The 27,802-nt window shown below is 39.7% G+C and overlaps 1 protein-coding gene across 1 annotated transcript in view; it reads right to left on the reverse strand.

Moving 5' to 3' along the window:
* Positions 1–26,588, reverse strand: part of LOC133544024 (neuronal membrane glycoprotein M6-b-like) — a 96,522-nt gene extending 69,934 nt beyond the window's left edge. The window contains exon 1 of the mRNA XM_061889013.1: positions 26,409–26,588. Coding sequence (XP_061744997.1) covers positions 26,409–26,478 — 70 coding nt within the window. The 5' untranslated portion in view covers positions 26,479–26,588. The remainder of the gene's footprint in view (positions 1–26,408) is intronic.
* Positions 26,589–27,802: the final 1,214 nt, after the last annotated feature.

Raw genomic sequence — 27,802 nt, forward strand, 5'->3', positions numbered from 1 at the left:
TAAATGTAACTTAGATATTGGGTTTCACAATGTAAAGCGCTTTGAGTCACTCGAAGAAAGCGCTATATAAATATAATTCACATTCACTTCACTTATTTCAAGCATGGAAAAAAAAAATCATGACTGCGGAGCTTGCCCTGCCCAAGATGGCGGCAAGGAGGCGGAGAATGCGGTGGAACGGAGAGGCGGGGCGTGCTGGAAGCGACACCGCCGCAATCTATTTCAGGTGCGTGGGTCACACACCGGGACACAATTGACATTTGTCCTCTGGCTGTATAAAAGGGGAGAAGGAGGAGCGATCAAGGCAGAAAGAGTTGGAGAACCAGCAACAGAACCTGAAGAGCGAGAACGACCGAGAGCGAGCGAAGATAGCGTCGAAGACACGAGCGAGGAGCGAGCAGGAGCAGAGCAGCTGAAAAGCGGTCCGACCAAAAGACAAAGCTTGTGCTATTTGAAAAAATAAACGAGAGTCAAACCTGCAAAAGCGATGTCCTTCCCTGATGGTCCATGCAACCCGCACGATGACGGCAGGAAGCCGTTCACAATGACTTTTGCACAATGCAGTCCGAAACGTAACGTTCTCCTGGCAATCTCCAAACCCAGACTTGTCAATCATATTGCCATCCATCCATCCATTTTCTACCGCTTATTCCCTTTCGGGGTCGCGGGGGGCGCTGGCGCCTATCTCAGCTACAATCGGGCGGAAGGCAGGGTACACCCTGGACAAGTCGCCACCTCATCCCAGGGCACTTTCACACGGTTGTGTCTCATAATTAAAACGGATGACAGCCAAATGGACTTTACTGTTTTATTTTCAATGAAACAATAGAAAACACTTACTCATATAGTAGTACAGTTGGCACAGCACAGTAATCTGACTATTTAAACCAGGAGTCCCCAAACCACGGCCCGAGGGCCAGATACGTCCCGCCAGCGTCCTAAATCTGGCCCGCGGGAAATCCCAAGTTAAAAAAAAATGAATAATCATATTATTATATTTTTAATTTGCTGTGATGAGGTGGCGACTTGTCCAGGGTGTACCCCGCCTTCCGCCTGATTGTAGCTGAGATAGGCACCAGCGCCCCCCGCGACCCCAAAAGGGAATAAGCAGTAGAAATGGATGGATGAATGGAAGGACGAATATTTTTAATTGGAATTTTTTTTAAATCCGTCCTTTCTAATCCATTTTAATCTCTTAGCCGCTCAGACAAATCATATTGTCGAAAAATGCATTTTCCCATCGATAAAGTCACATCATCAGCGGCAGCTGCGCGCTCTTTCAGTCAATAAGTGCGCAAGAAATATATATATATATATATCTGCAATGAGGTGGCGACTTGTCGTGGGTGTACCCCGCCATCCGCCCGATTGTATCTGAGATAGGTACAGCGCCCCCTGCGAGATAAGCGGTAGAAAATGGATGTATATATATATATATATATATATATATATATATATATATATATATATATATATATATATATATATACATATATATATATATATATATATATATATATACATATATATATATATATATATATATATATATATATATACATATATATATATACTGTTATTGTATTGCCCTTACCTCTGAGGGCGAGGGTGTTGACCAGTTTGACGCGTTTGATAATGTCCAGTACTGTAGTTTTGTTTTTGGATATGTCAATCCGTTTATTTTTAAGCTAACAAATTAAATCAAATGTATGCTATACAACAAAAGTATGCTGACCTTGGCTGGCATATTGATACGACATTGTCACAAAAACTCACGTCACGGCACGTTCGATGACACGCTCCTTGACACGTTCGATAACCCGGTCGAAAACTGTTTGTCTTCCAATCGCCCTGCCCGTGCTCACACCTGGACCCAATTTAAAAGGAGGCTACCATGGAAACCACCCCGTATCAACAGTCCCCTCCCTGTCAACACTTCCTGATACTTAACAGGAAGTGGTCGGAGCAATCCAACAAAAAAGGAAATTGGGGGGCTGAGGCCAGCAATCAATTAAAGAAAAGAAAATAAACAATAAACAAATAAGGACATTTGGCTCCAACAGTTATGATCCGCTGCCCGGATCATATTTTATTTACGTTCACTTGTGTTTTCAGCACCTTTTGAGTTTGTGTGTCTCAGTTGTCATGACGGCAAGTTCCACACCTACATATATATATATATATATATATATATATATATATATATATATATATATATATATATATATATATATATATATATATATATATATACATATATATATATATATACTATAAAAACAGTACCACGTTATATAAATGATAAATAAATGATAAATGGGTTGTACTTGTATAGCGCTTTTCTACCTTCAAGGTACTCAAAACGCTTTGACACTACTTCCACATTCATCCATTCACACACACATTCACACACTGATGGAGGGAGCTGCCATGCAAGGCGCTAACCAGCACCCATCAGGAGCAAGGGTGAAGTGTCTTGCTCAGGACACAACGGATGTGACGAGATTGGTACTAGGTGGGGATTGAACCAGGGACCCTCGGGTTGAACACGGCCACCCTTCCACTGCGCCACGCTATTTTAGCAACATGGTGGTTAACGTTTTGGAGACTTGTGTATGTGTGTGCATGTTTATATATATTTTATTGTAGCAACATGATGATTAATGTTTTGGAGATTTGTGTATGCGTGTGCATGTATATATATATATATATGTATATATATGTATGTATATATATATATATATATATATATATATATATATATATATATATATATAGTCAAAAAGTTTGGGAACCCCTGATTTAAACATTTAACATGTGACATTTTGAACAATTTTGAACAGAAATAGTTCATGCACATTCAGTTAAATTCTTCAAAATTATAAATGAAAAAAATTTGGCCAAGGTTCCGGGCTGTATATATGCGCACTAATTGACTGAAAGAGCACGCACTTGGCGCGATGTCATGTTGTCGATGGAAAAATTAATTTTTAGACTATATGATTGGCCCTGAGAGACCCTGAGAGTAACATATCATTATGTCAAGATAATGATATCAAGTAAAGGATATGTATTTACCGTATTTTCCGCACTATAAGGCGCACCTTCAATGAATGGCCTATTTTAAAACTTTGTTCATACATAAGGTGTACCGCATTATAAGACGCATAGTAGAGATGCGCGGATAGGCAATTATATCACCCGCAACCGCATCACTAAAGTCGTCATCCACCCGCAATCCACCCGAACCAACATTTCATCAAAGCCACACCCACCCGCCAACCGCCCGTTGTTATATATATAATATAGCCCAGGGGTGCCCACACTTTTTCTGCAGGCGAGCTACTTTTCAATTGACCAACTGGAGGGGATCTATCTCATTTATATATATCATTTATATTTATTTATTTATGAAAGACACATTTTTGTAAACAAATTAATTAAATCTAATGCTAATACAAGCATGTGTAACACATATAGATGTCTTTCTTTCACAAAGACAAGAATATAAGTTGGTGTATTACCTGATTCTGATGACTTGCATTGATTGGAATCAGACAGTAATGATGATAACGCCCACATTTTCAAATGGAGGAAAAAAAAGTTGTCCTTTCTGTACAATACCACATGAAAGTGGTTGGTTTTTGGCATCTAATTCATCCAGCTTCCATACACTTTACAAGAAAAACATTGGCGGCCAATTCCGTAGCTTGCTTGATTGACATTCACGGCACCCGAGGGTCTTGTGAGATGACGCTGGCTGCTGCCAGTTCATTATTATGAAAAAATGACAGAGAGGAAGGCGAGAAACACTTTTTATTTCAACAGACTTTCGCGCCGTCCCTTCCGTCAAAACTCTAAAGGCCTACTGCACATTTCCAATCTCCACAATAAAAGCCCTGCTTCATGCTGCCTGCGCTAACAAAATAAGAGTCTCGGAAAGCTGGCGTGCACAAGTGATGTGCACGCCAGCTTTCTGAGGGATCACATGTGCACGCCAGCTTTCCGAGACTCTGTATTTAGTTAGCGCAGGCAGCATGAAGCAGGGCTTTTATTGTGAAGGTAGGAAATATGCAGTCGGCCTTTAGAGTTTTGACGGAAGGTACGGCGCGAGAGTCTGTTGAAATAAAAAGTGTTTCTCGCCTTCCTCTCGGTCATATTTTCATAATAATGATCTTGCAGCAGCCAGCGTCATCTCACAAGACCCTCCGGTACCGTGAATGTCATTTAAGTGACGTCTTGGTGAAGATTGATGATCACTAATTTTTAGGTCTATTTTTTTTAAAAGCCTGGCTGGAGATCGACTGACACACCCCCCGCGGTCGACTGGTAGCTCGCGATCGACGTAATGGGCACCCCTGATATAGACGATGCAAGGCATTAGTGAGGTTAGAAAGTGTAACTCCCTCCAAATAGCACAGACACAATGGCTTTCTTGAACTGATTTATTTGAAGGCTTACTTTCCCTTCAAATTCACCGTGAAAACTGTGATAAATAAAGCAGGTTACAAACATAAAAATAATAACATGCACAGCATGTGAATCAAACATGTTACCAAGTAAAATACCAACAAATCACAATACGAAGGTCCTGCAGTCCTGGGTTCAAGTCCAGGCTCGGGATCTTTCTGTGTGGAGTTTGCATGTTCTCCCCGTGAATGCGTGGGTTCCCTCCGGGTACTCCGGCTTCCTCCCACTTCCAAAGACATGCACCTTGGCATAGGTTGATTGGCAACACTAAATGGTCCCTAGTGTGTGAATGTGAGTGTGAATGTTGTCTGTCTATCTGTGTTGGCCCTGCGATGAGGTGGCGACTTGTCCAGGGTGTACCCCGCCTTCCGCCCGATTGTAGCTGAGATAGGCGCCAGCGCCCCCTGCGACCCCGAAAGGGAATAAGCGGTACAAAATGGATGGATGGATGGACAAATACCTCATTGGCCACACCCGGAAGTAGCTTCCTTACATCCGCCGACAGACCAAACGAGACCCTTCAAAATAAAAGTATGCCCACACACTGTTTCAAAGAGTGCTGCTCGTTTTTCATACGTGGGTAACAACATTTAACTATTTATAAATGATTGATTTCTATAGGCTAGTAAGGTAAAATGTTGTACCTGATAAGTTCGGGCTACCTTGCTTCTGCAGCCTTCATCAGAGGTGTCACGTGATGTTAGCGTGACGTTGTCTGTGACGTGTTATATGGATTGTACCATCAAGAGTTGTCAGGTACAACACTTTACCTACTTACCTATATAAATCAACCATTTATAAATACACGTCAGTAGGCTAAATGAACCTCTTCAACATTACATTTAACTATGTATAATGTAGCGGCTGGCTACGGGGTGTTAGCCAATGACTTTGGCTGGGGGGCGGGACTTCCGGGAGAGATAGAGAAGTGACGTTATTGACAGGAAGTCAGAGTTCTAGTTGTCCCGGGAAAAGCGTTAGAGACATGAGAGCTGTTGTGTGGTTAAATTACATCTTGTGCAATAAAGACAAGACAAACGAATAAGTTTTATCAGCCTAAATTCCTGGGATTATTACAATATATATTTCCGAATTGGTTCAACCGCCACCCGCTCGAATCTATTTAGAATCTATTTTTTCGTCATGTCACCCGCCCGACCCGCGGTTGTGACCGCAAACCGCGCATCTCTAGCCCATAGAACAGATCAGGGGTGTCAAACTCAAATACAGAGCGGGCCAAAATTTAAAACTGAACGAAGCCGCGGGCCGAGGTTGAACAAATGAATCCTTTAATAGGGACCCAAACAAGTTTTGCATTGAATATTGACCAAGCAAGGCTTTTATAACTTTATAGTGACATGCAAAATCGAGTTTAAAATAATAATATTTAAAACATATCACAGGCATATCAAATAGAATAAAAATACAAATTTAATGCCTCTTTTCGGCGGCGGGTTTGAGTTGGGGCGGCGGGGGTGTATATTGTAGCGTCCCGGAAGAGTTAGTGATGCAAAAGTTCTGGGTATTTGTTCGGTTGTGTTTATATTGTGTTTATGTTGTGTTACGGTACGGATGTTCTCCCAAAATGTGTTTGTCATTCTTGTTTGCTCTGGGTTCACTGTGTGGCGTATATTTGTAACAGTGTTAAAGTTGTTTATACGGCCACCCTCAGTGTGACCTGTATGGCTGTTGACCAAGTATACATTGCATACACTTGTGTGTGTGTACGAGCCGCATATATTATGTGAGTGGGCCGGCACGCTGTTTGTATGGAGAAAAAGCGGACGTGGCGACACGTAGAGAACGCCAAAGGCAGTGCTTTTACGGCCCGCCCCCAATATTATTGTCCAGGTGGAAATCGGGAGAAATTCAGGAGGGGCACTGAACTTCGCGAGTCTCTCGGGAAAATCAGGAGGGTTGACGAGTATGAGTATTAGTGGTGAATGCGGTGTTATAGCGGCGGGCCAGCTCTAATGTTAATTTGATATTGCCTCAAGGGCCAAATGAAATTACACGGTGGGCCAAATTTGGCCCGCGGGCCAAAGTTTGACACCCATGGAATAGATGCTACTGTAGAGGCTGGGGTTACGTTATGCATCCTTTAGATCAGTGGTCGCCAACCACCGATTGGTACCGAGCCGCAGAAGAATTAATTTTTATTTAAAAAAAAAATCTAATAAAATATTAAATCAACATAAAAAACACAATATACACTTACAATTAGTGCACCAACCACAAAAACCTCCCTTTTTCATGACAAAAACGTCCCTTTTTCATGACAAAGAAGAAAAAAATCAAATATTAAATCAACATAAAAAACACAATATACACTTACAATTAGTGCACCAACCACAAAAACGTCCCTTTTTCATGACAAAGAAGAAAAAAAAACGAAGAAAAAAAGGTGCGCCTTATAGTGCTTAACGTGCTTATAGTACTATAGTGCTTATAGTGCTTATAGTACTTATAGTACTATAGTGCTTATAGTACTATAGTGCCTATAGTACTTAATTTAAGAATATTTTTCAACATATTGAGCAAAAAGTTCTCATATATATTTTTTCTACCAAGAAAAGTGCACTTGTTATTAATGAGAATGTTCTCATTTTAAAGTATTTTGGGGTTCATTGAAGTTAGCTAACTTTACTTGTTTTTGGAAAGTCTTGACAAGCCAAATGTTCTTGTTCTACACTGCAAAAACTGAAATCTAAGTAAGATGAAATATCTCAAATAAGGGTTGATATATGCTTATTTTATGACTGATAAGATAATTCTTCTCATTAAGCAGATTTCATGTTAGAGTTTATTACTTGTTTTAAGGGTTTTGGTCCTAAATGATCTCAGTAAGATATTACAGCTTGTTGCTGAGATTTGATGACCTATATTAAGTAAAACATGCTTGAAACTAGAATATCAGCTGTTGCAAAACTGTGTCATCAACACTCACAAGTATAAATGTCATCCATTTTCTACCGCGTTTTCCCTTTGGGGTGGCGGGGGGCGCTGGTGCCTATCTCAGCTACAACTGGGCGGAAGGCGGTGTACACCCTGGACAAGTCGCCACCTCATTGCAGGTCTTGTGATCATGTTTTTATTTAGTTATGTTCTGTTACGTCAAGACTCCATTAGCTCCTGTTTTTTCACCCCCTTGTTTTGTCACCATGGTGAGCCATTAGTTTCCCCTGTCTCACGTGTTGGATTCACGCACCTGTTTCAATCATGTCATTATTATTTAAGCCTGGTTTTTCAGTTTTTCGTTCTAGCGTCATCACCCTGTTTATGACCACTCTTTTTCATGCCTGTTTCATGTCATAGTTCATGCTGCCCTGATCACGTCACCGCAAGTACATTTTTGTTTTTTAATGCCACAGTTAGTGTCTTTCGTTCCTATGCCCATAGTTCTGCCTTTGTGCTAGTTTCTGTTTTCTTACCCAAGTTTGTGCGCGCCTTTTGTTTGCACTTTTTTATAGTAATAGATTAAATATGTCTTTGCCTTCACGCCATGTCCCGTCACCTCCCTTTGCATTGCGTGAAAACAAACCACACCATAGCCCCCGTTAGGACAATAAAATAACTTTTTTTAAAGTATTAATTTCTTACTTCAAGCTTAAAAAACAAAATCATGACGCTGAGCGCATATCATTATGTCAAGATAATGGCACTAGCATTTATTTATTTTTGAGAATATTTTTCAACATATTGAGCAAAAATGTCTCTTCTTTTTTTCTACCAAGAAAAATTCACTTGTTATTAGTGAGAATATACTTATTTTAAGGGATTTTGGGGTTCATTGAGGTTAGCTAATTTTACTTGTTTTGGAAAGTCTTGACAAGCCAAATTTTCTTGTTCTATTGGCAGATCATTTTGCTTAGTTCAAGTAAAATACCCCTCATTTTTGTATTTTTTTTCTTGTTTTTGAACACTGACTTTTTGCAGTGTATTGGCAGATAATTTTGCTTGGTTCAAAAAAAGTACCCCTCTTTTTTTTCTCTTTTTTTTCTTGTTTTTGAACACTGACTTTTTGCAGTGCATTGGCAGATAATTTTGCTTAGTTCAAAAAAAGTACCCCTCATTTTTGTATTTTTTTCTTGTTTTTGAACACTGACGTTTTGCAGTGTATTGGCAGATAATTTTGCTTAGTTCAAAAAAAGTACCCCTCATTTTTTTTTCTTGTTTTTGAACACTGACTTTTTGCAATGTATTGGCAGAAAATTTTGCTTAGTTCAAAAAAATGTACCCCTCTTTTTTTTCTCTTTTTTTTTCTTGTTTTTGAACACTGACTTTTTGCAGTGTATTGGCAGATAATTTTGCTTAGTTCAAAAAAAGTACCCCTCATTTTTGTATTTTTTTTTCTTGTTTTTGAACACTGACTTTTTGCAGTGTATTGGCGGATAATTTTGCTTAATTAAAAAAAAGTACCCCTCATTTTTTTCTTTTTTTTTTCTTGTTTTTGAACACTGACTTTTTGCAGTTTATTGGCAGATAATTTTGCTTAGTTAAAAAAAAGTACCCCTCATTTTTTTGTCTTGTTTTTGAACACTGACTTTTTGCAGTGCACTGACTGCAGACCGGGCTTCACGGTAAAAGAGTGGTTAGTGCGTCTGCCTCACAATACGAAGGTCCTGCAGTCCTGGGTTCAAATCCAGGCTCGGGATCTTTCTGTGTGGAGTTTGCATGTTCTCCCCGTGACTGCGTGGGTTCCCTCCGGGTACTCCGGCTTCCTCCCACTTCCAAAGACATGCACCTGGGGATAGGTTGATTGGCAACACTAAATTGGCCCTAGTGTGTGAATGTGAGTGTGAATGTTGTCTGTCTATCTGTGTTGGCCCTGCGATGAGGTGGCGACTTGTCCAGGGTGTACCCCGCCTTCCGCCCGATTGTAGCTGAGATAGGCGCCAACGCCCCCCGCGACCCCGAAAGGGAATAAGCGGTAGGAAATGGATGGATGGATGACTGCAGACCCTTTTTAATCACTCCTTATCCATGCTGCTTGTCATTGGACTTTATGCAGGGGAAAAAAACTATGTCGCAAACACACGCCGATGCTAACTTTCTGGCGTTTGAATCTAAAGGTGGTAACATGGCGAGGGAAACTGCTGAATACGAACACAAAGCTGCACCGCACTTTGTATGCATGTAAAAATAGAGCTTTTTTCCCCCTTAGTCAGAGCAAGCACAGACATTCTTTTCAACCACCCCTGGTCATTGGCACGTAAACAAATGCACGCACTTACACACACACACACACACACACACACACACACACACACACACACACACACACACACACACACACACACACACACACACACACACACACACACACACACACACGTGTCCAGATGGAGGCTGACAGCATGCTTTGGGCGAATGGCTTCAAATGAGGAACACATGAGCCTCTCGCTCCCTGTGTGACGGCTTTCACATGCTCCCTCGACCTCACACACACCTCCAGGCGCCGGGAAGGATACAGTAGGCGAACGAGGGGTGTGTTAGTACGTTGGAATGAAATGAGTGCTAGGGTGAGAAAGGAGAGAAAGAAAATATTCATGTCGCAGTCCATATTTGTGAATGATTTTGAATGTGTACCCTATTTTCCGGTCTATAAGCTGGCAATTTTTTCCTATGCTTTGAGTTATGCGGCTCATAAAACGGTGAGGCTTTACTATATGGATTTTTCATCCCTAATCGCCCTAAAGTTTTGTATTCAACAAATAGTTTTCAATATTAAACCAACAGATTCCATCAGGGTTCAAGTTCATTCACACCAGACTCTGTCATCCATGTCTTAATGAACCTTGCTTTGTGTACTTGCTCCAAACTGTTCCCACAAGGTTGGGAGTGTGGATTTGTCCAAAATGTTTTGGTATCCCAGAGCATTCAAAGTTACTTTCACTGGAACTAAGGGGCCAAGCCCAACTCCTGAGAAAAACCCCACACCATAATTCCTCCTCCACCGAATTTCACACTTGGCACAATGCAGTCCGAAACGTACCGTTCTCCTGGCAATCTCCAAACCCAGACTTCTCAATCATATTGCCATCCATCCATTCATTTTTTACCGCTTCTTCCCTTTGGGGTCACGGGGGGCACTGGCGCCTATCTCAGCTTCAATCGGGCGGAAGGCGGTGTACACCCTGGACAAGTCGCTACCTCATCGCAGTGTCAATCAGATTGCCAGATGGAAAAGTGTGATTCATCAGTCCAGAGAAGGCGTCTTTACTGCTCTAGAGTCCAGTGGCGACGTGCTTTACACCACTGCATCCCACACTTTGCATTGGACTTGGTGATGTATGGCTTAGATTCAGCCGCCCGGCCATGGAAACCCATTCCATGAAGCTCTCTGCGTACTGTACGTGGGCTAATAGTCAAATGAAGTTTCAAGCTCTGTAGCAGAAAGTCACCGACTTCTTTGCTCTATATTTGTGAATGATTTGGATGCATGTCACTTTTGAATGTGTACCCTATTTTCCGGTCTATAAGCCGGCAATTTTTTCCTATGCTTTGAGTTATGCGGCTCATAAAACGGTGAGGCTTTACCATATGGATTTTTCATCCCTAATCGCTCTAAAGTTTTGTATTCAACAAATAGTTTTCATATTACACCAACAGATTCCATCAGGGTTCAAGTTCATTCACACCAGACTCGGTCATCCATGTCTTTATGAACCTTGCTTTGTGTACTGGTGCACAGTCAAGTTGGAAGAGGAAGGGGCCCGCTCCAAAGTGTTCCCACAAGGTTGGGAGTGTGGATTTGTCCAAAATGTTTTGGTATCCCAGAGCATTCAAAGTTACTTTCACTGGAACTAAGGGGCCAAGCCCAACTCCTGAGAAAAACCCCACACCATAATTCCTCCTCCACCGAATTTCACACTTGGCACAATGCAGTCCGAAACGTACCGTTCTCCTGGCAACCTCCAAACCCAGACTTGTCAATCATATTGCCATCCATCTATTCATCTTTTACCGCTTCTTCCCTTTGGGGTCACAGGGGGCACTGGTGCCTATCTCAGCTTCAATCGGGCGGAAGGCGGTGTACACCCTGGACAAGTCGCCACCTCATCGCAGTGTCAATCAGATTGCCAGATGGAAAAGTGTGATTCACCAGTCCAGAGAAGGCGTCTTTACTGCTCTAGAGTCCAGTGGCGACGTGCTTTACACCACTGCATCCCACGCTTTGCATTGGACTTGGTGATGTATGGCTTAGATTCAGCTGCACGGCCATGGAAACCCATTCCCCGAAGCTCTCTGCGTACTGTACGTGGGCTAATAGTCAAAGGAAGTTTCGAGCTCTGTAGCAGAAAGTCACCGACTTCTTTGCTCTATGCGCTTCAGCATTCGCTGACTCCTTTCTGTCAGGATTTTATAAAATCCCCTGACGAGCAGGGAAACCTACGAAACAGGCTTGTAGGGATGATATAGCCTCTGTTTTTTTCCAGTATATATACTCATATTTTTACCAACCAATGTGGCCCCTGAGTCTAAATAATTGCCCAGGTCTGCACTGAACCGTGCCATGTTTGATGTCTGTAGGAGTGTTTTCATGCATATTTGTATGTGCTATCGTAATGTAATCTAGCTAGCCTCGTCAGCATTAGCAATTATGCTAACACGTTTAAAAATGTCTGTCTCAGTATTATTAACTTACAATGGCTTTTTCAGTTTTGCACATTCACCAATTTTCCCTCCCGGTATAAATGTGCGACTTATAGTCCAGTGCGGCTAATATATGTAAAAATACTCTTGCCCTCCACAGCCCCCAAAAATTCGGTATTTATTTGTATTTTCAGTAAGACAGGAACTAAAAATATTTACTTGCATTTGTGCATCAAATGCATTGTTCTCACTATCCAGCCATCACTTCTCAATTTGCCACTAAAACCTAAAATCTTGAGCCAATAAGTTCCAGTATCCGTAGCTTCAGCTAATCAAACTCACACTAGGCTTTTTGTGACCATGAACAGGATTCAGTTTTTGGCCTCATTTTATTTCGGTCTTCAACATTACCTGGGTTTGATATCATAAGCCTGGAGGTCAGCAACCCGTGACTCTCGAGCCGCAAAAATATAAAAAGATGGGGGAAAATATATATTTGGTGTTTTAATAATGTTTCTATAGGAGGAAAAACAAAACACAAACCTTCCTAATTGTTAGAAAGCCCACTGTTTAACATCTTTGTGTTCACGCTTCACTGATGAGAATATTTGTCCGGCGCCGTTTTGTCCTACTAATCTTGGCGGTCCTTGAACTCACCGTAGTTAGTTCACGTGTACAACTTTCTCCGTCGCTGCCGCAGAAAGACGTGTTTTATGCCACTCCTCTTTTGTCTAATTTTTTCCACCAAACATTTTATGCTGTGCGTGAATGCACAAAGGTGAGCTTTGTTGATGTTATTGACTTGCGTGGAGTGCTAATAATCCATGCTAACATGCAATTGTGTGTATATATTGCATCATTATGCCTCATTTGTAGGTATATTTCAGTTAATTTAATTTATTTTACTTACGTCTTCTATTTATTTAATTGTACGTAATATTGGCTGCATTTCTGATTGTGTGCGACGTTGTTCCAGACCACAGCAAACATTACCATGTTGTTCCAGACCACAGCAAACGTTACCCAACTTGCAAACATTTTTTAAAAATCCATTCGAAGACTACCTGTCCTTTCCTTTAACTTGGGCACACACTTTTGGTAGTTTTAAGCCAGTACTTTCCAGGAGTTATTTAACCCTTTTGTCAATATTCAGTGTTTTATTCTTCATAGAAAAATGTAAAACTCCATTATGTTTTTTAAGGCGGTCTGTTATATCGTTTTTAGCATTCAATCATACATTATTGTGATGTTTTGTATTAGTGTTCCTAAAAATAGATATACGGGCCACTAGACACATTTTTTTTCTCTAAATGTGGCCCCCGAGTCAAAATAAATGCCCAGGCCTGGAATAGAGTATGTATAGAATGCCCCCGCCTACCTCAAAGAACTGCTCACCCCCAAATCCTCCACACGACACCTCCGCTCCAAACAGGCTAACCTTTTCCAACCTTCAAGGACAATGCTACGAACAATGGGAGAATGGGCTTTCTGGTCCGCTGCTACCAGTCTGTGGAACACTCTCCCTGACCACCTGAGGGCACCTCAGACTGTGGATGCTTTTAAAAAAGTCTTAAAAACCCTTCTTTTTAAAAATAAAAAGCCTTTTTATAGATATGCATGCTGGTTCTAACTATTGGGTTGTTTGTAGTTTTATATTTTATTTATTTTTATTATGTTTTTATTATTATTATTAATATTTTTTTTACACTGTGGCCCTTTGAGGTTGTTTGCTCAACGTAAAGTGCTTTTTTTTAACAAAGAAAATATATTATTAATATAATTATTAGTGTTTATGCCAGGGGACTACATTTAACACCTTTGATAATCCTTGATCTTTTTAATATTTTGTTGTGTGTAAATTAGGGCTACCAAACAAGATTAAATTTGTAGAATAATTCAAATTAATCATGACTAATACCCATTCATAGTTAACTGTGTTTATCGGACGTTCTGATGGCAGCTCAGACCTGTGTCCTCGAATGTGATTATCAGTCTGCACATTTTATTCCGTGACGTTGGTTTGGTGCAATTCTCACACCCTCTAAGTGCAGTACTTGCAGAGGAGTCACTGACTAATGGATGCTTTGCGTGGATGCGGCCCTTTTAAAAATTTAAATTCCTTTCTGAAGAATGTGTTCTGTAGTGATCGGCAACAGGTGCATGAGTCCAAATGAATCAGGTGCGTGACATGAGCAAAGGTGAAAACTAATGGGTTGTCATGGAAACAAAGCAGGGATTGAAAAAACAGGAACTGACAAAATCCAAAAAACCAAACAGAACATTGCCAAACTAAACATGATCACCAGGACATGACAAACCTTGAGGAAAACCACTAGTATGACTAAAGAAATTGAACAAATTACTCTTAACTTCATCTGATATCAACATGCTACAGCAACACCGTAGTTACATACATCACATTACCAAAAAAAAAAAAAAAAATTGAACTTTCAAAAAGTTGAGGACTTAAAGACGTACCTTGAGGAACACCTTGGTTGTAAATCCCAAGTTTGGACCCAAGTGTTTTATATTTGCTATAGCGAGGTTACAATGTCAACGTGTAAATGGAATAAAACAAACAACATGTTTACTTGACCCTCTTCCTGGGAAACTGATCAAGGAGCTCTTTGTATTATTAGGTCCATCAGTGCTAAATATTATAAACTTATCACTTTCCTCGGGCACTGTTCCCCTAGCATTCAAAAAAGTGGTTATTCATCCTCTTCTTAAAAGACCTAACCTCGATCCTGACCTCATGGTAAACTACCGACCGGTGTCTCACCTTCCCTTTATTTCAAAAATCCTCGAAAAATTGTTGCGGAGCAGTTAAATGAACACTTAGCGTCTAACAATCTATGTGAAACCTTTCAATCCGGTTTCAGGGCAAATCACTCCACGGAGACAGCCCTCGCAAAAATGACTAATGATCTATTGCTAACGATGGATTCTGATGCGTCATCTATGTTGCTGCTCCTCGATCTTAGCGCTGCTTTCCTTGCCCTTATGTGGGCCTACCGAGGATGTCGTAGTGGTTTGTGCAGCCCTTTGAGACACTAGTGATTTAGGGCTATATAAGTAAACATTGATTGATTGATTGACACGCATCTGTCAATGTGTTTACAATGCAGGTCCAAGTTCCTCTACAACAGGAACACTCTAGTTTTGTTCATCCATGTTTTCTTTAGTTATGTTCTGTTATTCTTGGACGCCTTTTAGTTCCGGTTTGTCCACCTTCTGAGTTTAGTCACCATGGTTACTTATGATTTTCACCTGCCTCTGTTGTTTGGGACACACCTGTGTCTAATCAAGAGACTACTAATTAAGTCTGCCTTTGTTGATCCCTCGTTCTGGCTTCATTGTTTGCGTCACACCTTTGCCAAGTGAGTTTTGTTCCATGCTCTCGTCCAGTGGTTCTTAGCCTTTTTTCAGTGATGTACCCCCTGTGAACATGTTTTTAATTCAAGTACCCCCTAATCCGAGCAAAGCATTTTTGGTTGAAAAAAAAGAGATAAAGAAGTAAAATACAGCACTATGTCATCAGTTTCTGATTTATTAAATTGTAAAACTTTGTAAAATATTGCTCATTTGTAGTGGTCTTTCTTGAACTATTTGGAAAAAATGATATAAAAATGACTAAAAACTTGTTGAAAAATAAACAAGTGATTCAATTATAATAAAGATTTCTACGCATAGAAGTAGTCAAAGTGGCCTCTTGTGCAAATATATTTTATTAGATTTTACAGTTTCAATGTGGCCTCTTTGGGGATTGTAATAGAGATCCATCTGGATTCATGAACTTAATTCTAAACATATGTTCACAAAAAGAAAAAGAAATCTTTAACATCAATATTTATGGAACATGTACACAAAAAATCTAGCTGTCAACACTGAATATTGCATTGTTGCATTTATTTTCACATTTTATGAACTTACACTCATATTGTGTTGAAGTATTATTCAATAAATATATTTATAAAGGATTTTTGAATTGTTGCTATTTTTAGAATATTTAAAAAAAAATACATAGTGCTGTATTTTACTTCTTTATCTCTTTTTTCAACCAAAAATGCTTTGCTTTGATTAGGGGGTACTTGAATTTAAAAAAATGTTCACAGGGGGTACATCACTAAAAAAAGGTTGAGAACCACTCCGGTACTGCATCAAAAACCGACATCGGTGTGTAAAGGATATCACCACATGGGCTCAGGAACACTTCATAAAACCACTGTCAGTAACTACAGTTGGTCGCTACATCCGTAAGTGCAAGTTAAAACTCTACTATGCAAAGCCAAACCCATTTATCAACAATATCCTGAAACGCCGCCGGCTTGGCTGGGCCCGAGCTCACCTAAGATGGACTGATGCAAAGTGGAAAGGTGTTCTGTGGTCTGACGAGTCCATATTTCAAGTTATATTTGGAAACAGAGGACGTGGTGTCCTCCGGAACAAAGAGGAAAATAACCATTCGGATTGTTACAGGCGCAAAGTTCAAAAGCCAGCATCTGTGATGGTATGGGGGTGTATTAGTGTCCAAGGCATGGGTAACTTACACTTCTGTGAAGACAAAATTAATGCTGAAAGGTCTGTACAGGTTTTTGGAGCAACATATGTTGTCATCCAAGCAATGTTATCATGGACGCCCCTGCTTATTTCAGCAAGACAAGAGTTACAACAGCGTGGCTTCGTAAACAAAAGAGTTTGGATACTTTCCTGGCCCGCCTGCAGTCCAGACCTGTCTCCCATCAAAAATGTGTGGCGCAGTATGAAGCGTAAAATATGACAGTGGAGATCCCGGACTTTTGAACGACTGAAACTCTACATAAAACAAGAATGGGAAAAAATTCCACTTTCAAAGCTTCAACAATTAGTTTCCTCAGTTCCCAAACGTTTATTGAGTGTTGTTAAAAGAAAAGGTGATGTAACACAGTGGTGAACATAACCTTTCCCAACTACTTTGGCACGTGTTGCAGCCATGAAATTCTAAGTTGATTATTAATTGCAAAAAAAAAATGAAGTTTATGAGTTTGAACATCAAATATCTTGTCTTTGTAGTGCATTCAACTGAATATGGGTTGAAAAGGATTTGCAAATCATTGTATTCCGTTTATATTTAAATCTAACACAATTTCCCAACTCATATGAAAACGGGGTTTGTACTTAATATACTAAAACATGCAGTTTATTTGCTGCAATAGAGGTAATTATTATTAACTTAGAGGTGCGGCTTCACACTGTGTATGGACACACCAATTTAGCTGCTCGCTGCTTGTCAGCCGTGGAACTAAAACTAAATACAGTGGCAATCACCTACTTTTTTCACGTATATGGGCCGATATTGATCTGCAGCACATTCGGCACATCCCTAATTGAATCATGACTTGATAGATTTAAATCTCTACTTTATTGCAAGACAAGCGACTATTCAGGCTTGAACACACTCATCCATACATCCACAGAAAATAAACACACCTACTCCATCCCCCACATCCCACGCCGTTCTTGCTTCACCCCTCCGCGGTATTGATGGGCAATAGAGCAGCGCCCCTGGTCGCCCCCTCCCCCGTTTTGCGTGTCGTAATATGTCCATATGTGCTTGGCTTAAGGGGGTTTATGTCAGGGGTTGGCAACCCAAAATGTTGAAAGAGCCATATTGGACCAAAAATACATCAAGAAAATCTGTCTGGAGCCGCAACACATGATGAAAGTGTGTATATTAGCTTTATTAGCCTACTATCAAAATGACTTTAAAAGTCTTATGTACTGTAAGTCAGGGGTCACCAACCTTTTTGAAACCAAGAGCTACGTCTTGGGGACTTATTAATGTGAAGGGCTACCAGTTTGATACACACTTAAATAAATTGCCAGAAATAGCCAATTTGCTCAATTTACCTTTAATAAATAAATCTATATATATATAAAAAAATGGGTATTTCTGTCTGTCATTCCGTCGTACATTTTTTTTCCTTTTACGGAAGATTTTTTGTAGAGAATAAATGATGAAAAAAACACTTAATTGAACGGTTTAAAAGAAGAGAAAACAGGGGGAAAAAATGTACTCTGAATTTAATTATCTTCAATTTCGACTCTTTAAAATTCTAAATTCAACCGAAAAACAGAAGAAAAAACTAGCTAATTCGAATCGTTTTGAAAAAATAACAAAAATAATTTATGAAACATCATTAGTCATTTTTCCTGATTAAGGTTAACTTTAGAATGTTCTTGACATGTTTTAAATAGGTTAAAATCCAATCTGCACTTTGTTAGAATATATAACAAATTGGACCAAGCTATATTTCTAACAAAGACAAAATATTATTTCTTCTAGATTTTCCAGAACAAAAATTTTAAAAGAAATTCAAAAGACTTTGAAATAAGATTACAATTTGATTCTAAAGATTTTCTAGATTTGCCAGAATAAATTTTTAGAATTTTAATCATAATAAGTTTGAAGAAATATTTCATAAATATTTTTCGTCGGAAAAACAGAAGCTAAAATGAAGAATTAAATTAAAATGTATTTATTATTCTTTACAATGAAAAAATAAATTTACTTGAACATTGATTTAAATTGTCAGGAAAGAAAAGGAAGGAATTTAATAGGTAAAAAGGTAATTGTGTTTAAAAATCCTAAAATCCTTTTTAAGGTTGTATTTTTTCTCTAAAATTGTCTTTCTGAAATGCCAGCAACATGAGACAAAGAAGTTGGGAAAGGTGGCGATAAATACTGATAAAGTTGAGGAATGCTCATCAAACACTTATTTGGAACATCCCACAGGTGTGCAGGCTAATTGGGAACAGGTGGGTGCCATGATTGGGTATAAAAACAGCTTCCATCAAATGCTAAGTAATTCACAAACAAAGATGAGGCGAGGGTGACCAATTTGTAAGCAAATTCTCGAACAGTTTTAGAACAACATTTCCCAACGAGCTATTGCAAGGAATTTAGGGATTTTACCATCTACGGTCTGGAAAATCATCAAAAGGTTCAGAGAATCTGGAGAAATCACTGCACGTAAGCGATGATATTACGGACTTTTGATCCCTCAGGTGGTACTGCATCAAAAACCGACATCAGTGTGTAAAGGATATCACCACATGGGCTCAGGAACACTTCATAAAACCACTGTCAGTAACTACAGTTGGTCGCTACAGCTGTAAGTGCAAGTTAAAACTCTACTATGCAAAGCAAAAGCCATTTATCAACAACACCAAGGAACGCCGCCGGCTTCTCTGGGCCCGAGCTCATCTAAGATGGACTGATGCAAAGTGGAAATGTGTTCTGTGGTCTGACGAGTCCACATTTCAAATTATATTTAGAAACTGTGGACGTGGTGTCCTCCGGAACAAAGAGGAAAATAACCATCCGGATTGTTATAGGCGCAAAGTTCAAAAGCCAGCATCTGTGATGGTATGGGGGTGTATTAGTGCCCAAGGCATGGGTAACTTACACATCTGTGAAGGCATCATTAATGCTGAATGGTCCATACAGGTTTTGGAGCAACATATGTTGTCATCCAAGCAACGTTATCATGGACGCCCCTGCTTATTTCAGCAAAACAATGCCAAGCCATGTGCTACAACAGCGTGGCTTCTTAGTAAAAAAGTGCGGGTACTTTCCTGGTGCTCCTGCAGTCCAGACATGTCTACCATCGAAAATGTGTCGCGCATTATGAAGCGTAAAATACGACAACAAGACCCCGGACTGTTGAACAACTTAAGCTGTACATCAAGCAAGAATGGTAAAGAATTCCACTTTCAAAGCTTTCCTCAGTTCCCAAACGTTTATTGAGTGTTTTTTCAAAGAAAAGGTGATGTAACACAGTGGTGAACATGCCCTTTCCCAACTACATTGGCAGGAAATTCTAAGTTAATTATTATTTGCAAAAAAAAAAAAAAAGTTTATGAGTTTTAACATCAAATATCTTGTCTTTGCAGTGCATTCCGTTGAATATAGGTTGAAAATCATTTGCAAATCATTGTGTCCCGTTTATATTTACATCTAACACAATTTCCCAACTCGTATGGAAACAGGGTTTGTAAGTTATCATGCCATGATTTTACCAGTCCGGCCCAATTGCGAAAATATCTTCCTCTATGTGGCCCCCTTGCCTCAAGCTAAAATAAGTTTGACACCCCTGGCTTAGAGAGTTCATCTCATCTTCATTTTTCTGACATACTTGCCACAGTTTTTTTTGGTTGTTTCAGGGGAAAAAAAAAAAAAAAAAGCAGCGGTGTCTTCGGTTGTCAGAAGCAGCGAGCATCCCCTCCAGACGATGACGTAATCTTTCTCTCTCTCGGTCCAGAGCCCAGCATTGTAGGTGAGGATGGCGAGATATAGCGATGCGTTACGTAACGGCGAGGCCTCTCACACACACACACACACAAGGAATCAGACCCATGGTTCGGAAATGCAAATTAAAGTCCAGAGGACAAAAATGAGCAAATAAAACATCACTTAGTTTGAACCGCCACTGTGCATACCTTGACCGTATTACACCACCATTCTCAGCCAAAAGCGGAGTAAAAAGGCCGCGCTGGCTGGCACCCGCCAACACAATCTCCTTACTTCTTACTCTCGTCTTTTTGCACCCCCCGCTGTAAATCTTTCAGCTTCTTATTGGATGCTATAAGCTCATGGTCACATTGCAGATGTCAAAAGACACACACGAATAGGCCGTTGTTGGATCCCGGCATCCAGCTTCCAGTTCCAGAGGGCGAAACCTCCGCCGGAGACCACGGACTACAAGCAATTTGCAAATACCACGCTCAACAATTGTCCCATACGACGCGGCACGCCTCATGAGGGGATGATGTCATCGTTTCTTAATGGCCTACTGAAATGAGATTTTCTTATTTAAACGGGGATAGCAGGTCACACTTGATCATTTTGCGATATTGCCATATTTTTGCTGAAAGGATTTAGTACAGAACATAGACGATAAAATTTGCAACTTTTGGTCGCTAATAAAAAAGCCTTGCCTGTACCGGAAGTAGCAGACGATGTGCGCATGACGTCACAGGTTGTAGGGCTCCTCACATCTGAACATTGTTTATAATCATAGCCACTAGCAGCAAGAACAATTTGGACCGAGAAAGCGACGATTTCCCCATTATTTTGAGTGAGGATGAAAGATTTGTGGATGAGGAAAGTTAGAGTGAAGCACAAAAAAAAAATGGCAACGGCTCCAGGCGACGGCAGTGTGAGCGATTCAGATGTTATTAGACACATTTACTAGGATAATTCTGGAAAATCCCTCATCTGCGTATTGTGGTAATAGTGTTTTAGTGAGATTATAAAGTCACACCTGAAAGTCCGAGGGCTGCGGTGAACGCCAGTGTCTCTGAGAGAAGCCAAGATCACAGCTGCCTTTTTGACAGCAGCAGGAAAAGGTTGCATAATCTGCTAATAATAATTACCTTTATTGCAGTAAAATAAACTGCATTTTTTAGTATGTTAAGTATCATTATCAACTAACATTATCACTGGAGGAAAAGGCTAAACAAGGAGAGCAAGCCAGGAGCAGGATTGCCAATAGCTAGGCCTTGGGTGTCCGAACTACAGCTCGCCGGCGTCTTAAATTTGGTCCGTGAGACGATACAAGTTCATTAAAGGCCTACTGAAATGAGATTTTCTCATTTAAACGGGGATAGCAGGTCCGTTCTATGTGTCATACTTGATTATTTTGCGATATTGCCATATTTTTGCTGAAAGGATTTAGTAAAGAACATCGATGATAAAGTTCGCAACTTTTGGTCGCTAATAAAAAAGCCTTGCCTGTACCGGAAGTAGCAGACGATGTGCGTGTGACGTCACAGGTTGTAGGGCTCCTCACATCCTCACATTGTATACAATCATAGCCACCAGGAGCAAGAACAATTTGGACCAAGAAAGCGACGATTTCCCCATTAATTTGAGCGAGGATGAAAGGTTCGTGGATGAGGAAACTTAGAGTGGAACACACACAAAAAAAAAGGCGACGACTCCAGGCGACGGCAGTGTGAGTGATTCAGATGTTATCAGACACATTTACTAGGATGATTCTGGAAAATCCCTTATCTGCTTATTGTGGTAACAGTGTTTTAGTGAGATTATAAAGTCATACCTGAAAGTTGGAGGGCTGCGGCGAACGCCAGTGTCTCTGAGAGAAGCCAAGATCACAGCTGCCTTTTTGACAGGTCGCATAATCCACTCAAGTCTCTGGTAAGAGCCGACTTAATATCACAATTTTCCCATCCAAAAACTTGCTGGTTGACGTAGAGGAACATGTTCGCTTGACCGCTCTGTGTTAAAGCTTCACAACAAACAAAGAAACACCGGCTGTGTTTCGGTTGCTAAAGACAGCTGCAATCCACCGCTTTCCACCAACAGCATTCTTCTTTGATGTCTCCATTATTAATTGAACAAATTACAAAAGATTCAGCAACACAGATGTCCAAATTACTGTGTAATTATGCGATGAAAAGAGACAACTTTTAGCCGTGAGTGGTGCTGGGCTGAAATGTCAAAAGCACGCGTCAACATAAGCATCATCATTCCGCAACGTTTTCAACAGGATACCTTTAAAATTGCAATTTAGTAAACTAAAAAGGCCGTATTGGCATGTGTTGCAATTTTAATATGTCATCATTGATATATAAACGCATAAGCGCAGATTCCAACCATTGAAATGCTTTGTCTAGTTAAAGACTTACGGTCGTTAGAAAACATCACTGCACATCATAATGTCAGCTACACTTTCCATCTTAAAGATGTAAAAAAATATATATATTTGGGAATGTCCGGCGGGCCGGATTGAAAAGCTTAACGGGCCGCATGTGGCCCCCGGGCCTTAATTTGCCCAGGTCTGTACTAATCTACATCACAGCAGCTCAGACGAGGCACCAAGCCGTGTGGGCGGGAAACGTTTCACCAGACGCGGAAGGAGATTTTCACAACAAAGTTCTAAAGCTTAGTGATATATCAGATGTATCAGATTGTACCCTTCGTTCATATTTCACTGTTTGTTGAATTTTTGTTGCGTTTCTCTTGATTGTAAAATATGTCAATGGAAAGGGGTGTGACATTCATATTTTGTAAATATTCAGTGTTTTATCCCTCATAGAAAAATGTAAAATTCTATTATGTTTTTTAAGGGGGTCTGTCATAACGGTTTTCGCATTCAATCAGACATTATTGTGACGTTTTGTAGTAGTGTTCCTAAAAATAGATATACCGGCCCTGAGACATATTTTTTTTTCTCTAAATGTGGCCCCCGAGCCAAAATAATTGCCCAGGCCTGCCATAGTAACTAATTAGATTACCATAGTAACTGGTGTAAGATATGTCAATGGAAAGGGGGTGTGACGTTCATATGTTGTCAATATTCAGTGTTTTATCTTTCATAGAAAAATGTAAAATTCCATAATTTGTTTAAGGCAGTCTGTCATAACGTTTTTAGCATTCAATCAGATATTATTGTGAAGTTTTGTAGTAGTGTTCCTAAAAATAGATATACCGGCCCCCAGACACATTTTTTTTTTTTCTCGAAATGTGGCCCCCGAGCCAAAATAATTGCTGAGGCCTGCCATAGTAACTAATTAGATTACCATCGTAACTGGTGTAAGATATGTCAATGGAAAGGGGGTGTGATGTTCATATTTTGTCAATATTCAGTGTTTTATCCTTCATAGAAAAATACAAAATTCCATTACGTTTTTTGGAGGCGGTCTGTCATTACGTTTTTAGCATTGAATCAGACATTATTGTGAAGTTTTGTATTAGTGTTCCTAAATATAAATATACCGGCCCCGAGACACATTTTTTTTCTCTAAAATAATTGCCCAGGCCTGCCATAGTAACTAATTAGATTACCATAGTAACTGGTGTAAGATATGTCAATGAAAAGGGGGTGTGACGTTCCTATTTTGTCAATATTCAGTGTTTTATCTTTCATAGAAAAATAAAAAATTCCATTACGTTTTTTTGAGGCGGTCTGTCATTACGTTTTTAGCATTCAATCAGACATTATTGGGAGGTTTTGTATTAGTGTTCCTAAATATAAATATACCGGCCCCTAGACACATTTTTTTTCTCTCTAAATGTGGCACCCGAGTCAAAATAATTGCCCAGGCCTGCCATTGTAACTAATTAGATTACCATAGTAACTGGTGTAAGATATGTCAATGGAAAGGGGGTGTGATGTTCATATTCTGTCAATATTTAGTGTTATATCTTTCATAGAAGAAATTGAAATTACATTAGGTTTTTTCAAGGTGGTCTGTCATAACGTTTTTAGCATTCAATCAGACATTATTGTGAAGTTTTGTAATAATATCCCCAAAAATAGATATACCGGCCCCCAGAAACTTTTTTTTCCTCTAAATGTGAACCCCGAGCCAAAATAATTGCCCAGGCCTGCCATAGTAAATAATTAGATTACCATAGTAACTGGTGTAAGATATGTCAATAGAAAGGGGGTGTGACGTTCATATTCTGTCAATATTCAGTGTTTTATCTTTCATAGAAAAATTAAAAATTATATTATGTTTTTTAAGGCAGTCTGTCATAACGTTTTTAGCATTCAATCAGACATTATTGTGCAGTTAGGTATTAGTGTTCCTAAAAATAAATATACCGGCCGCCAGACTCATTTTTTTTTTCTTGAAATGTGGCCCCCGAGCCAAAATAATTGCCCAGGCCTGCCATAGTAACTAATTAGATTACCATAGTAACTGGAGTAAGATATGTCAATGGAAAGGGGGTGGGACGTTCATATTTTGTCAATATTCAGTGTTTTATCCTTCATAGAAAAATATAAAACTCCATTAAGTTTTTTTTTTTTTAAGGCGGTCTGTCATAACGTTTTTAGCATTCAATCAGACATTATTGTGAAGTTTTGTATTAGTGTTCCTAAATATAAATATACCGGCCCCAAGACAAATTTTTTTCTCTAAAATAATTGCCCAAGCCTGCCATAGTAACTAATTAGATTACCATAGTAACTGGTGTAAGATATGTCAATGGAAAGGGGGTGTGATGTTCATATGTTGTCAATATTCAGTGTTTTATCTTTCATAGAAAAATTTAAAATTCTATTATGTTTTTAAAGGCAGTCTGTCATAACGTTTTTAGCATTCAATCAGACATTATTGTGAAGTTTTGTAATAGTGTTCCTAAAAATAGATATAACGGCCCCGAGACACTTTTTTTTTTCTCTAAATGTGGCCCCCGAGCCAAAATAATTGCCCAGGCCTGCCATAGTAACTAATAAGATAGTAACTGGTGTAATAAGATACGTCAATGGAAAGGGGGTGTGAAATTCATATTTTGTCAATCTTCAGTGTTTTATCTTTCATAGAAAAATGCAAAATTCCATTACGTTTTTTTTAAGGCAGTCTGTCATAACGTTTTTACCATTGAATCAGAAATTATTGTGAATTTTTGTAATAATGCCCCTAAGAATAGATATACAGGCCCCCAGACACATTTTTTTGTCTCTAAATGTGGCCCCCGAGCCAAAATAATTGCCCAGGCCTGCCATAGTAACTAATTAGATAGTAACTGGTGTAATAAGATATGTCAATGGAAAGGGGGTGTGAAATTCTTATTTTGTCAATGTTCAGTGTTTTATCTTTCATAGAAAAATGCAAAATTCCAATACGTTTTTTTTTTAAGGCGGTCTGTCATAACATTTTTACCATTGAATCAGAAATTATTGTGAATTTTTGTAATAATGACCCTAAGAATAGATATACCGGCCCCCAGCCACATTTTTTCTCTCTAAATGTGGCCCCCTGAGTCAAAATAATTGCCCAGGCCTGTTTTAACACCAACCGCCAATAATTGCATGTGCAAATATATATATTTTAAATGGCAAAGCCATGCAGCACATTTTGCATCTGAAGGATGCTTTGTGCCTGCTGAAAAGTGATAGTAAGCAAGGGGCTTGGACCCTGCCTGCATGCCTGCATGCATGCGCGTCTGGTGCGCGGCTCTTTTTCTTTTTTTCCTTTTTTTTTTTTGCCAACCTCCTTGCAGACAAAAAACGCCACCAACATTCCATCACACTCACGCACGTCACCAAAGCATTGCCATTTAATACAAGTTAATGATGATGATGATGTTGCTCGTGCACACCTGACAAGGGAGGGGAAAAAAAGCAAAAAACGCAGTCGGGAACGCGCAGCAGGGCGCAGCAGCGCGCTTCATAGTGCGAAATGTGCGTTGCATGCAGGACTGCTTTTTCTTTTAAATAACATTGGGTGGAGAGGGGGGTGAAGGGGGGGGGGGATAACGGTATTTTATTTCCCTGGAGAAAAAGAAGTCGCTATTGTTCCAATTGGCGCAGGACCACAAAGCCTACCTTTGCTCTCCTGTCCTTCATCTTGAGGTTCCTCCGCGTTGGACTCCAAGGCCGGCTTTGTTCCGTCCATTTTTATGCGGCTTTATGGTCTTTTTTCCAGCGGCACTGGGGAAGCTTCCAGTAGAACGATGGTGGGATCTGGTGGTGGGGACTTGATGCTTGTGCGCGCTCCCCCTCTCTCTCTCTCTCTCTCTCGTGCACACCCTCCCTCCCTCCCGCCGCATGCGCGCTCCTTTACCTCTTAAAGCGTGTGCACGGACAGCCCCCGTGCACATTAAGAAACACCCCCCCCCCCCCCAACCCCCCATCCCCCGGCGGACGCTCTGTCAGGCAGGAGTGATGACTCGCAAATGGTGATGCGTTGCTATGGTTACCAGGTTTTTCCTCCCAATTCATGAGATGCTCATTTTCCACCTTTTTTTGTGGAGGACACGCAAGAGCTGTGGATATATGCAAACTCACGGGTATAGACACGCGTGCACGAACACACGCACGCGCGCACACACATATTCTTGTTTTTTAATGCATTCTTGAGACCTCCGAAATATTCCTACCTCTTAAGGACCACCCTATCTAGATATATAAAGATGTGTATTAATAATATATACTGCATACTATACCAAAATAAAAAAGCTTGTTGTGAAAAAGTGAGTTGGAAAAACGTAGAATTTTGGCAGTATTATGATACAAGTCGTTATTTTAGTCAACACAAGTCAACATTTTGCAAGGAAAGACGAAACATTTGTGCAATACTAATTGGAATTTTACTCAATAACAGTCGCAGTTTTACGAGAAAAGCTTAACATTTTTGCAATTTTATTAAAAGAGTTTTAATTTAATCAACAAATGTCACAATTTCATAATTTTTCTCATTTTTTGTTTGTTTTGTAATCGGTTTTAATCTTCATTATTTACTTCTAGTTGTTACAGTACATCTACGTATACATATTATTTTTATTTTTTTATCAAATTTGGCCACAGGTGGCGCATTTCAATTTCTTACACACACTTGTTATTACATATAGAAGGTAGTCTTCCATGTTGATGTCTCAAGAAGAATATAAATACAAGAACTCACATGCGCACGCACACACACACACACACACACACACACACACACACATGTATTTTTGTAATTTTTACCTTCTTGAGACCCCAGAAAAATGCCTACCTCTTTAGGACCACCCTATTTAGATATATAAAATATTTTTATTTGCAACAATAATAATGTATATTACATACTATACTAATATAAAAAAGCTTGTTGTGAAAAAGTGAGTTTTGTAAAACGTGGAATTTTGGCAGTATTATGATAGAAGTCGTCATTTTAGTCAACGCGAGTCAAAAATTTTACAAGGAAAAACGGAAGATTTGTGCAATACTATGATGAAAAA

This window comes from Nerophis ophidion, linkage group LG27 (assembly GCF_033978795.1).
Source record: "Nerophis ophidion isolate RoL-2023_Sa linkage group LG27, RoL_Noph_v1.0, whole genome shotgun sequence".
Lineage (NCBI taxonomy): Eukaryota > Metazoa > Chordata > Actinopteri > Syngnathiformes > Syngnathidae > Nerophis > Nerophis ophidion.